Consider the following 12,928-nt stretch of genomic DNA (forward strand, 5'->3'; position numbering starts at 1 on the left):
GTTTGATTTTTCTTTTCTGCTCTGAGCCACTATATTTAAAAATAATATATTTTTGTGAGTAATATTTTATGGTTTTATTTTATTCTCACATGTATTACTATTTTAATTGTATTTGTCTTGTATGTACACACCAGCATTTGAGGACAATGTTTGATTTGTCCCTTTGACTTTTTATAATGCAAATTTCATTCCACATATGAAATCATGTAAGAATGAAAATATCCAATAAAGAAAATATGCAAAATATACAGTCTTTCATTAAATCTACCAAGTTTGTTTCCATCCAAATCATGTTTTATTTAGAAATTCAGAACATAATTGTAAATAACTGTACAGCCTTATGCATTATAGATTGAGCCAACATTTATACACCAGTATAAAACCACAAACAGCCTTTTCTTGTATATATTTGCATAATATTTGCTTGGCAAATGAGAAATCCCACAAGAAAAATATACGAAACAGAAACAAAACTGTTCAAAAGCATGCTCACAACTTTGTCTAAAACAGCATAGGTAATAGTGCAGCACCTCTTAACAAGCTGTTGTTAAGTGACTTGTAAGAATGCTCTTAAAGTCCTAAGGATGTACAGGTTTTTGGAATCACTCTACTGGTGAAACAATGGTATGTAAGTACTGACTTTTGTCTGAGAGTCAATGATAAGGTAACAAACTGACCCTTCTCATGGTGTCACACACAACAAAAGTCCCCAGTGATGCGTACATCTCTGCTGTCGTGTTCATCCCACCTGCAATATCTTACATCACATCGAAGTTTTTAATGTGCAATAGATTTCTGAAAACGAAACATAACTGTATGTAATTGAACATAATAATCAAATGTGAAGGTAATTTACAGAGTGTACAGCTGTATAAACAGGAAAGGCTTTATAACACATTTCCCCATAATAAGCTTTTTCTCTCTCTCTCTCTCTCTCTCTCTCTCTCTCTCTCTCTCTCTCTCTTTCTCTGCTGTGTAACATAATTCAAGAAATACCATTATGAGGTGTAATGTTAAACCCTCTGATAGGAACAGTCGATTTGAATGGCTGGTGAAATATGCAAAACAGGTCGACAGAGACCTTTGAACGGTGGTGTGTGTGTCTGCTGCTGACTGCTGTAGTTGGAGCTGTGGCAGGCTGGCATGGCTGTGGTCTGAAGGAGGCTCTGTTGTCGCTCAGTGCTGTGGTCTGCACTCCAGTGCTCTCCTGTGTTTCGATCTAAGCTCTGAAAGGCTTGGTATTCATTATCTATTGGCATAACAATGCTTTCACAGATGGACGGCAAATTCTTGCTACAAAAGGCCATTTCCAGTATCTGATTAACATCAGTGTGAGAGCTTATAAAGGCCTGGTCCACAGATACATCTATCTCTGGTTCGTTGCCATGATCCAGGACCTCACTGGTGCTCTGATATCCAAGAATGACAGTAATGTCACTGCTGGAGGGAGGGAGCTGTGACAGGATGGTGTCAGCAGGCCCTGAGCAGCCATTACATGGGCCGTACTCAAAGTCTGTTGGTATCAGTGGCTCCATGTCGGATGAGTGTCTAATAGGTTGGTCCAAAAAACAGGAGCCCCCAGAAGTTGATGCCATATAGCACTTGTTGCTGAAGGACGAGCCAGAACTATTCCCCATCCGCATATCTGAACCACTGTTGTTTGGTTGCAGATCTTTGTGAAGCTTGTTAGATGTTGGCATGTGAAGGTTTGCTGCTTGGTCCTCACATTTAGAACCAGTTTCTTCCACACTCTCATAGCCAGTTTGGGCATAAATCACTTGAGATAAATCACCATCTTGGCCAAGACTGTGCTGACTGTGTTGACTGCTGATGTCTACATTGGAAAATGAATTCCTGCTGACAGAAGAAAGGTAGGACTTCAGATCAGAGCTAAACACACGCAGATCTAATAGCATGTGTGTGTTCTTATAATCCATGTCGAGTGCGTGAAAATTAAGCCTCACCATGTCTTATCACCAGTGTGGTCCAGTTTTGAAGTTTCAAGATGAACAGTGGAGAACTTATTTCGAAATGATGGGAATTGTGGGACCTGGTAAATATCAAATAATAAAAAAATTGTAAATTTACCTCAAAAACTAGCTTTGAGAACTTTATTTCTTTAGGCTACAAGTACTCTTCATAATTAAGAATTTCTGCAAGATATTGGTAGCTGCCTCATGAAGCTGGTTAACAGAACGTAAGAGTGTGTAAAGCTGCCATCAAAGTAAAAAGAAAAACTTATGCAAAATGAGTTTATCACAGCATAATCATGTTATTTCATTGTCCCGATATGGTCGCTGTTTTTGGAAATACGTGCATGTCCAAACTTGTGAGTAGTTCTGCAAGTTCCAGTAAGTATACACTAACCACTAAATCATAAATGAATGCTTGATCCTACAGTTTACACACCACAGACTCTAGAACTGGCATACATAAAGTATTTAGTTATACAATCATGCCTTTTTCTACATACCCATTAAACCATGTTCATCTCTCCGACATATTTTGTACTGATTCAGACACTGAAGTTTACTGGGCGTCTGAAAGGCCACGGCAGCTTTACACATTGGTAGTTCTCATCTATCTAACCTGGAATCCCTTTCATATTTCCATCTACTGTAAACAGTACAAATATTCAAACTGCCACATTAATAATTAATGATAATTGGCAATTCACATATAATTTTTCATTGTAATGGGCTTAGCCAACCCTTCTTATGGTTTGTTAATAATCTAGTCTAATATTATAATTCTTTCTTATTAGCTTCTTCTTTGTAAACATTTCCCCATGTCATACAACTTTAAACCTACAACTACCAAAACATCTAACATCTTTAACATTTGCCCTTTTATGTTACTCTGTTTTTTTATAGCTCACAGTTTACTTGCAACTCTTTTATTCCATGTAACATTTTTATGCAAAAATGTTGGACTAACATTTTTCCGTTTTATATATTTTTATTTTACATGATCTATAAACCAATAGAGAGATTCTTAGAAAGTTTGAAATCATGATACCATTGGTTTTTATAAAAAAAAATGACTGCATCATAGACATTTATTAAAGTTTACTAGAAATTAAATTCCATAAAAAATCTTTTGCATTTCCTTCATGATTAATCAAAGAAATAACCAAATATTCTGGTTACCAATTAGTGTTTTGGGGATACATTATCTTTTTGTAGTTACATTTACACAGTTGAGCTTAGCAACCTTTAGTACTTATAACAGGATAAAAGGAACTGAATATGCCCTACCTTTTTTTCAAAACTGGGAGCTATTTTGGGGACAGGAATCTTATCCCACCACTCCCTCATGATTCTGCAATAAAGAAGAAAAAAGAACTGTGACTTAACTGAGAAGTGTTGGTCTGAATGAGCCTGGAATACTTCAGAATTGTTAAAAGGTTAATGCGTTATCAGAAAGAGTGCATGAGAAACAAAAGCAGGCCGCTAGTTCTGGGATTCTGGTTATATTTGATGTCCACTGTGCTTCGAGGAAGAGACCCGTGCTCTGTATTTTAAATATGGCAGCTGATATATCACATGAGGCACACAGCACAGGTCTATACTGTGTACAGCATACATTCTATGTTTTTATAATGAAAGATGCCTTACATGTGGTAACAGTGGTAGATGGTAAATATAAAGAAGACCAGAATAAAACATGAAACGGGAACTATTATCTTCAAAATATCCTGTAAGGATGAAGCTGAGGGCACAGAGACAAAAATCCATTCAGAAGGGTCAAAATATTTTTTCACATATTCACTTAAATACAAATAAACCCATAAAACTTACGTGTGCTGAAGCTATATGGTTCACTATAGTCACTGGATTTATTATTGTAGTCTGTAATTACTCTTGCCCAAACAACATAGTTGGAATTAGGCCTAAGTTTTCTGCCCACAATCTCGTACTTAGTTTGATGTTCTAAACGTTCTGTGATCTCCTGCATGGGCAAAAATACAAGTAATCAAGTTTTGGTCTCATTTTCCTTTACTACTGCAATATTAGTAAATATGAACAGATATTTAAGTGTTTATTATATACTACTGTAATATGAGGTGTTTAATTGTTTATCTGAATCAGCTCACTTACATTGTCAATGTCTCCTTTAACACTGTAGGTGAGGTAGGTCGACAGACTTTCCTGAAATGTGGTGTGGGTATAGTTGGTGTCCCATGTGATAAGGAAGTTTCCATTTTCTGTCATATTGACTGATATGATGATTGGTCTTTTAGGCTTGACTACACAGAAGAATAAATAGTCAGTTGTAAACTTTACAAACTCTTCTGTCTCTTAATAAAGTGTAAAATTATCTGATTCTCCAGGACAGAATGTCAACAGCTCCTTATATAAATGCACATCAGATACACCAAAAACGTTCAGATTGATGCAATTACATATTATATGTAATAGAATTACTAATTAATTAATGAAGCTCAATCAGCAAAACAACAACTATTATAAGGTCCGGCAGTCATACTGTGTGTTGTAAAATTCTCAAAATTTAAGATACATTGATCACAAAAACACGACAGACAATTTAGCCTCTTCCTAAAAATCTTAAAAAATACCACAGAATTGAAGCACTTCACTGGAAAATAAACTACAGATTTATATTATAAAATACAAACAAACCATATAATATAAAATATATTTGACTGTGTGAAAGAACATAATGTATGTAATAAAATATGAGATAATTGAAATAAAATTCACACATTACTTACTACTTTCTAAAGTTTTGATATCTGTGGTAAGCATAACATTTCCTTTTTGGGACAGCCTTGCCTTGAACGTCTCTCCAATAACAAAGCCATTAACTCGGAACTTGCATTCACATGCCCTGGAATAAATAGACTTAAAAGGGCATGTAAACATTCTGGAAAACAGGAACACGCAGTGTAAACAATCAGATTTTATACATTTATCCTGAACGTTAACTGTAGTTAACTACCCAGGACTAAATGGCGCAAGTTATTTAAAAAAGAACTCACGGTTGCGCTTGTATGTCAAGAGTAAAATTGAGTTTGTATTCAGAGCAGTTGTTGGGGTTTTCTGCAGTTATCTGACATGCCATTTCCGTGTCATAATCATTGACACAATTCAGATCCAGTGAAGCCTCTGAAAATGCTATAAAATCAACAGTACACAAATATTTTTAATTGACACATAAACTACAGTACAGTGGTTGAATTGTCTGACAATAATCAAACCGTCAAGGTACAATAGAGATAAATGACAATAGAAAACTTACCATAATATTCTATAAAGATAATACTGACGACGGGGAAAAGTTGCGACAGAATGGTACGCATTGTCGTCAAAATGTCTAAGGATTGTGTTTAAATCCAATCCGATATCAAGTCGATCCAAGGTCGTCAAAATTGGATATTTTTAAATTATCTTTCGTCTTTGTATTAGATTTTAATTTTTAGTTTGTGCTCATGTAGCTTGGAGGAGCATGATTGTAGTGTAATCTCACTTCCCTGTTGAAAACATGGATTTGGTAGTGTGGGCGGACTCAGTTTTACTGGAACCATTACGCTGTTCTGTGGAACTCCCATACCAGACGCACCCCTGCGCGCGCTTGACCCATTCTCTCCCAGAACAGGTCGTTGCATGTTGTTATACATGCTAATTCGGTATATTATTCGCGTTCCTGCATAAATGTTGGAACTGAAATACATTTTAAGTGAGGCACACACTGATCCTTTTATTATTTGGCTATTTCTCCAATGGATACAGGTTCAGCAGGATGGAGGCTTGTTTAGCGTTTAAAATCCAATCACCACCGCATTTGTAAAAGAAAATTATTTTGACGGTCTGGCAATCGGCATCGAAATTGTTGTTGATGGCTCATAAACGGACAGCGCTGATCTTGAAAGATCTTGTAGTATTCCTTTAAAATAATCCTAAACTTTGCTACTCCAACTGCTGACATCTGGTGGAGAAAAACTTAAAACTGACTCATAGTTTAGATTATAGTTCAAAGCGACCTTGGGTTTGTGAAAGGCGACATATAAAATAAATTAATAAATAAAATAATTATAAAATAAAGTTAATAATAATAATAATAATAATAATAATAATAATAATAATAATAATAATTATTATTATTATTATTATTATTATTAGTAGTAGTAGTAGTAGTAGTATCGTAAGTAGTTATAATATTTGTACTAAGCAGCAGCGTAATCCGTGCACATTTCACTGCTCTACTGCATCATGGAAAATACTAAAACGTGCCGTTAAATGGCCACTTACAAACAGGAAAACTTTTTTTTTTTCTACCTATTATTGCCAGTTGGAAATAAGACAGGGTTGGTGCCATTGAACTCAATGGTTGGTGCTTTCAGTTCTCAGATCAGAATCGCGTGGCTCCCTAAAGGTTCACCCCCGGAAACGCTCAAGCCCCAGCCTGTCGCCACCGGAAGTGCTTCTTTCGGGAGGCCCGTGTTGTCGCGCGCATCCTCCGCTCCCGGTACGCGGCACGCAGGCGGTAGTTTGAAGCGCACGCGCTGTGATCTCTACCGGAAAAGATTTCTCCGTTTGAGAAGCGAGAAATCGATAAGTAATCAGTATTGAAAGACCAGGTAAGAACACAAACGTCTAGACTGACATTTCCTTTTGAGATTTCATGACTGTGGACACCGTTAGCTAACAGCTAACTATCGCTAGCATTCTTGTGTTTATCTCGCATTATTTAGAAAACATGGATAGCTGATTTATTATTATTATTGTTTTGTATTCTCACACTCTTCCCACTTCACACACTGCAAGGCAGTATACACACGTTGTTTTAGAGCGTGCACTGCCTGGGTAGGTGCAGCACTTCAACAGTACTGACTTGTATTAAGTAGGTTTCAGAATAGAGTCTGTTCTGTCCGCCTGCCTCTGTGTTTATAACCGGTTCATCTCCACTAGGACGACATTCACTACAATGTCTCGGCCGATGGGAGACAGCCATAGACGCTTCTTACAGACATTGATGAGTCATGGTATCATTAGTAGCTCCCAGGCCAGCGCCCTTCACCGACACTGCTGCGAGACTCATGGAGGTGTGTGATCTTTTGACTCTTACTCATTATGTTCATGTGCTTTATTAGATGAATATGTGCACTCACTGGCTGCACTGGTAGGTACACACACATTGGTGGTGCATTGTATAGGTCTATAGTCAGGCCTACAGACTATATAGCCCTTACACAGATTCTCACCTGCACCTCACACTTCTTATCTTTTGTTAGCTTTTGTCCATAAGACCATTTATGGCTGGATGGTTTTGTACTGTCCTGGATATGGTATAGTCATCGTAGTAGTGACATGGACATGCTGCTGTTATGTTGGGCTGGGGTGAGCTAGGGTGAGTGTACTAGGCTGCACACCAGTGTCACTGCTGAACAGCCTGCCATCATGGAGCAAAAGTTCCCAGGGGTCTTTTATGACTTTGTTTGTAATGTGTGGCTGAAGGGTTTCTTGTGCGTGGTTTCTCTGCAGCACAGTATTCACAGGACAGACTGGATGAGTTCATCAGTGTCATCAACACTCACCTCCAGCCCCTGTTCATGCACATAAGAAAAGGAATGTCTGAAGAGGACGGCCTGGACTACTTTGCTTTGGTCAGTAATGTGTCTTCGTGTGTCGTGAGCCCAGCCTCATCAGACATGATACTCAGACTCCTTATTTTTCATCCAGGTAAACATGGCTGAAACAGACATAACAAGGATGTCTTCTGATTATGCAGATAATGAGTTAGAGCTGTTTAGGAAAACGGTAAGCATTTTGTTGTGTGGTATTTGCTCATAAATGTTTGCTGATTCCATGTTTGCTCATAAATGTTTGATTGATGTGCTGCTAGAATTACGTATTAATTAACAACCTGTGCATGCATTCCACTATTCGACTGGAGTCAATACCATATTTTTTTAAATCACAAAAATAGAGATGACCTCTAAATGACCTTTACCCTTTTGATCTTTTCTGCAGATGGATCTGATTGTAGAATCTGAGACTGGTACCCGCCTCTTCCACGGATATCCTAAACTGTGCGGACAGTCTCCAGACAAAGAAATTGAAGAAGAAAGAGACGGAACATGTGCTGAATAAGTTTGTTCAGGATAAATGGATGAACGAGGTAGATTTTGGAAGATTATCTTGAAAGTTAAAAATGAACAATCCTGGTTAACAGCTGAACTGTCGTTAGTGCTTAAATGGTAGACCAAGGACGTCCCTGTGTCTTTAAGAGCATCTGTTCTCCTGGTGCATGGCCATGGAGGGGGCTGGGACGGGTGTGCTTCTCTCTTCCGAACTGCACATGCAGGTTTGACTGAATGAGAACCAGAAACACTGCATGATGTGAAAGTGCTTCCTCTCTTTCCCAGAATGAAGGTGAATACACACTGAGCACTCGTTGCATCATTGAAATGGAGCAGTACACACGCACAATTTACCAGGACCTGCTCAAATTGTGCTACGTATGTCACAACGTTGCCTTTCAGGTGAGAGACCCCAGAGTGTGAACAGATACTGGAAAAGCCCTTTTATCTAGGTCGTATTCACCCAAGCCCAATCTAGATGCCCACACTGCTTTTAATATGAACATACTAACCTACCTATGTGCCTTCTATCGGTCACTATAGGTTTCATGTCCTATCGTAGGACAGTGACACTTTTCATACTTCTTCTATAAGGAAAAAATAAATATGTTAATTTACACACAGTGGAGCAGACTGACACACAGACTGACACAGAGCCAGTAAAACAATTATTTCCACTACAGAGACAGAGTCTATAAAAATATAAAATAATACTTTCTAAAATATATTGACTGATAATAGTTTTCTTTTGCCTGTGTGAATAAAGACACTTTTGCCCCTCACATCTTCAGGGCCAGATCTGTGAAAATGCTGTGTGTGGCATCAAAATGCACCTTCCCTGCGTTGCCAGATATTTTAAAGGACGTACTGACCCGCACTGCCCTTCATGCAATGACTTCTGGGCTCATGAAATTCCCGGTAGGGACCTTTATCACAACCTCCGTACAAATGTACCTCATTCACACATACTTGCCGATGTTTGTGTCACCTTTTGATATTTTGTGTCACTGGCGATGTTTGTGAGCAAGCCTAAAACGTTTCAATTTGTTAGACACTTTGTCCACAGTAGCTGACATGCGTTTCCCAGTATGACTGGAGCGTCACGAGCCCCCCCCCCCCCCCCCCCCCCCCCCCCCCCCCCCCCCCCGTGCTCTGTGAGCAATTGCTGATGTACGTCTCATTCTTTGGTTTCTCAGAAGTGCAGCAGCCCATTTTGCAGGCTTCACAGAGCCAGGCTTCACACATCCGTGCTTCACACAGCCGTGCTTCGCGTGCGAAGGAAAACGCTCCGGTCACTTCGCCGCCCTCCTCTGCTGTTCACCTCCGCTCCAGAAGGTCTTAATGTGCTTGAGGACAGTGGGCCCTAAACGCCTAGGACACGTAATTGGACATAGTTACAGAAAAACAGATGGACTCGATAACATTCTTAAACCCTCCCACCCTTGGAATATTTGTACAGTTGTGCTGATGTTTTAAGAGTTTTTGAATGAGTACAGAAATATTGAATGAAACATTGCAAATATAACCCGGAATGTCGGGAAACACAGTACGTTGATGGAAAACATGTTCATGTTGAGGATTGTACAGTATTTTATTTTTGTATTATTATTTTGATGTTGAATTCTTAGCCTTTATACTTCTATACTTTTTTTATTTTATAAAAAATAAACCAGACGAGCTCAAATAATACAACATTTACTATATTTATTAAAGTTGAACAGGCTCCAGTAGTATGCATTACTAGGACCACCAAAAGCTGACGGAGAAGCTGAGCTCTAAAGAGCGTACGTAGTGCCAGTGCTGCTGGGGGATGAACAGGACGTCACCCGGCTGCAGAACACACTCCTGGTAAGAGGCTTTCAGGAAGTCTGGGAACTGCACCACATCTGGGTTCTCCACATCTACCTGGGCATGGCAGACACCATCAGAACCACTGAACTCCACAACCACTACCAGGGAGCCATTTTACTTCTCCTAAATAAAACTATTATAGTACTGTTGTAGTAGTAATAATAATAATCTTTGTATGCATCTTACACACATGCAACTCAAAATGCTTTACAGAATAAATAAAACATTAAAAGGACAAAAAAGCAAAGACAAAAAAAAAGATGAAAAGAAAAAAATATAATGAAATGAAAATAGACAATATAATAAAATAAGATTCCAAAATAATTTAAATAATGTAATAGAGTAATATGATAAAGTAATAAAATAACCATTAGAATTGGCATGTCATGGAGAAGCAAGGTAGGATACCTGGCTGGTGTTACTCAGAAGATGAGACTGGTGTGGATACAGATGTTGCGTTTCTTCAAGGCTGTAGAGACGGATGTACTTTCTTCCCACCACCTGCAAGCAGTGAGGGGAATGACCAGAAGGCACTACAAGACATGACGGAGAACACTGAACTAAACATCTAAAGCTTGGCCACTAATGCGTACTTGCGCCAGAAAGTTTTGCTGGGGATCCTGATGTAGGGGGGATATTGTCTGTTCTGGCCCAAACCAAGCATTAATCATGATGTCATCTTCCTCTCCTTCTCCAAGACAACAGTAGTCAGGGATACGAATGTCTTCTTTCAGCTCTGGTACCTGCAATAATTTTGTCTTGTTTTTTAATAACCTATGTAAGGTCTAGAATGCTCTCCGTTGCTCTTTTCAGGTTATCAAAGATTATTTAAAGCAGATTTTGTGATACTTTTTGTTCTCTATGGCCTCATAATGAAGCATTTTTATTACAAGTGGTGCAATTTCTGTAGCTATACACACTTGTGGAATAAACTCTGCAACCATAAACCTTTTCTGATCTCTTGTCAGTTTGTGTATTCAATTTGATAAATTTTATAAAAACCTTTTGCTAATTCTGTTGATTACAAGATCATGACAACCCAAGAGATCGCTGAACATCACCTGATCAAACAGTTGATGCTGAGCCAAGTAACCCACACCAGCTCCTTCCTGTTTACAAAATGTACGTACACACACACACACACACACACACACAGGTCATGGAAGAGAATGAGTCTGGGTGATGCTATAGTAGCACCTGTGGTCCTGTGGTCTCAGCATGGGTGATAATATATGCGCACACATAATACCATGTATATTAAACAATCTCACCTTGTCCATAATATAATGGTCTATGAATTCATTCACTGTAAGCAGCTTCTGTGACCAGTTTTCATCTGTGTATCTGGACCCCAACTCAACAGGAACAGTCCGGCAGCCTGCCACATCTCGGAGGTAGTCTATGCTTGTAGAGCATGCACGGGGGTGGGACACACACACACAGAGGCCTTTTCAGTGGACAGCGCACACACACACTGTGAAAGACAGTAAGCTAAACTTTAGCCACATAAAGAGGGTACCTCCATGCATGGTCTTTGAAGGCAGGCCAGTGGTCAATGGCCCCTTCTATTATTACAGGCTTTTGGGGTACCAGAAATCCTAATCGGAAACTTTCCAAAGATGGGCACTGAACTCTTGGCACTGAAAGAGTGGCCTTGATTATGGGATCAGGCAAGTAGTTCTTCTTTAGTTTCTGTTCACACAGAAAACAGAACTGACGTTATAGATTTTGCGAGTTATGTTTCAAATTGTATATATATTATATATATATTTTTTTCTCTCCACACTTGGGCACCAGAAGATGGAGGTCTCCTAAAACAAGTCTGCACCTTTGGAGAGGGCTGCTCGCTGTCCTCCTGTCTGCTGGAAATATTCTTTGACACTTTATTTTTCAACACACCCACGAGCCTTTGGAGGATATTGTCCATGATGGAGGCGCCCATAAGCAAACCCATGTCGCATGTCCTTATGGCTTCCTGGACCTTGTCCTGGGTCGGTTCTCCATGACACATCCCCACGACCTTAAACAAGCAGCCGTGGGAGTAAACACGCCTCCACTCCTTCTCCACATCGCGCCACGTGCCCGTGTTGAGCTTTTCCCAGGAATAGTCGATAACGACCTGGGCGTTATCAACACATGCGGAGGCAGCACTGTACAACTCCTTTCTGGTCAACTCTAAGACGGTCAACATGCTTGGCTCGATCGTCTCGGTGAACAGAAGAGGAAGTTCTGTCTCAGTAACAGGTAGTAATGCGCGCACGTCTCTCCACACGGAGTCCATGTTGTTTTCCGTCAGGTTGATCGATAACGTAAAGACGTGTCTTACAAATGTGATGTTTTCCGCCTGGTGCACCTCACCAGTTAGAAAAGTTACTTATTGAGTCTATCTAGATAAATAATCTAGCACAGCTAGCCGTCTAGTCCATATGATCTTTACCCAGTGGTCATACACTATCGACACCCTCATAATATTTTAACGTCTGGTTTAACAACGTAAATGCCATAGACATTTTTTTCTAAGTTTTTAACCCAATAAATATTTCATATATCCAAAAGTAGTTCCAAGTTATTTGCCAGCAGTTTGTTAGCTAACAAGGATAAATCCTTCTGCATAGCTAATCTGCACTACACCAAGAAACATCCGTGTAGAAACATTAGCTTTACAGACTGCGTTCCTAATATCACAATGATTGCTCACAGTTGCAAGGAGGATCACCCTGACATAACACCCCGCCAACGAAAGAGAAAATAAACAAAAAACGCAAGCAACGTCCAAAAATATATGAAGTATAACATTATATATTATTTGAATGGTCCTAAACAAATGAATAGAAGTTTGAAAATTCCACCTCTTTCCAGTAATTCTGATGTATCCAGGTGTACTTCTCTGAAGATCCCTTAGATATGAAAATGCCATTCAACAAGGCAGATGTGCAATCCACAGGTGAATATCTGGTCTAATTTCCACATAAA

General features: G+C 39.2%; 3 protein-coding genes across 5 annotated transcripts; 1 reads left to right on the forward strand and 2 right to left on the reverse strand.

Annotated features, from left to right (window-relative positions):
• Positions 1-278: 278 nt before the first annotated feature.
• il4r.1 (interleukin 4 receptor, tandem duplicate 1) lies at positions 279-5,515 on the reverse strand. Of its 2 annotated transcripts, none has more exons than XM_077009257.1 (9): positions 5,263-5,515; positions 5,003-5,138; positions 4,736-4,887; positions 4,101-4,249; positions 3,801-3,951; positions 3,618-3,711; positions 3,258-3,321; positions 1,965-2,050; positions 279-1,854 (listed from the first exon to the last, which is right to left on the reverse strand). In XM_077009257.1, exons 1-9 carry the CDS (start codon positions 5,321-5,323, stop codon positions 1,014-1,016), a joined length of 1,734 nt encoding a protein of 577 aa, XP_076865372.1. In that variant the 5' UTR covers positions 5,324-5,515; the 3' UTR covers positions 279-1,013. The 2 variants fall into 2 exon arrangements, with proteins under 2 accessions (XP_076865372.1, XP_076865371.1); XM_077009256.1 differs by having other exon boundaries at positions 279-1,857.
• An 865-nt stretch (positions 5,516-6,380) lies between these two features.
• Positions 6,381-10,906, forward strand: nsmce1 (NSE1 component of SMC5/6 complex). Its single transcript, XM_077009260.1, is given in 9 exon segments — positions 6,381-6,601; positions 6,933-7,066; positions 7,506-7,627; positions 7,704-7,781; positions 7,995-8,027; positions 8,029-8,142; positions 8,390-8,506; positions 8,896-9,022; positions 9,301-10,906. Coding segments are annotated over 8 exon segments (855 nt in total). The 5' UTR covers positions 6,381-6,601; positions 6,933-6,948; the 3' UTR covers positions 9,447-10,906.
• On the reverse strand, positions 9,794-12,609 carry kdm8 (lysine (K)-specific demethylase 8). 2 transcript variants are annotated; one of them, XM_077009259.1, is made up of 7 exons: positions 11,784-12,609; positions 11,475-11,647; positions 11,227-11,359; positions 11,017-11,064; positions 10,549-10,698; positions 10,364-10,456; positions 9,794-10,005 (listed from the first exon to the last, which is right to left on the reverse strand). In XM_077009259.1, exons 1-7 carry the CDS (start codon positions 12,234-12,236, stop codon positions 9,964-9,966), a joined length of 1,092 nt encoding a protein of 363 aa, XP_076865374.1. In that variant the 5' UTR covers positions 12,237-12,609; the 3' UTR covers positions 9,794-9,963. The 2 variants fall into 2 exon arrangements, with proteins under 2 accessions (XP_076865374.1, XP_076865373.1); XM_077009258.1 differs by having other exon boundaries at positions 9,794-10,009.
• Positions 12,610-12,928: the final 319 nt, after the last annotated feature.

Source organism: Brachyhypopomus gauderio, chromosome 6 (genome assembly GCF_052324685.1).
Source record: "Brachyhypopomus gauderio isolate BG-103 chromosome 6, BGAUD_0.2, whole genome shotgun sequence".
NCBI classification, from domain to species: domain Eukaryota; kingdom Metazoa; phylum Chordata; class Actinopteri; order Gymnotiformes; family Hypopomidae; genus Brachyhypopomus; species Brachyhypopomus gauderio.

Bases quoted from the DNA above. Each gene is read 5' to 3' on its own strand.
- il4r.1 (XM_077009256.1), bottom strand. From the start codon at position 5,323: ATGCGTACCATTCTGTCGCAACTTTTCCCCGTCGTCAGTATTATCTTT. The intron at 5,139-5,262 runs GTAAGTTTTCTA...TTGATTTTATAG, and splicing joins TATCTTTATAGAATATTATG to CATTTTCAGAGGCTTCACTG. The intron at 3,322-3,617 runs GTAAGGCATCTT...TCTTTATTGCAG, and splicing joins ATCTACCACTGTTACCACAT to AATCATGAGGGAGTGGTGGG.
- kdm8 (XM_077009258.1), bottom strand. From the start codon at position 12,236: ATGGACTCCGTGTGGAGAGACGTGCGCGCATTACTACCTGTTACTGAG. The intron at 10,699-11,016 runs GTGATGTTCAGC...AAATTATTGCAG, and splicing joins AGCATCAACTGTTTGATCAG to GTACCAGAGCTGAAAGAAGA. The intron at 10,457-10,548 runs GTACGCATTAGT...CACTGCTTGCAG, and splicing joins AGCAAAACTTTCTGGCGCAA to GTGGTGGGAAGAAAGTACAT.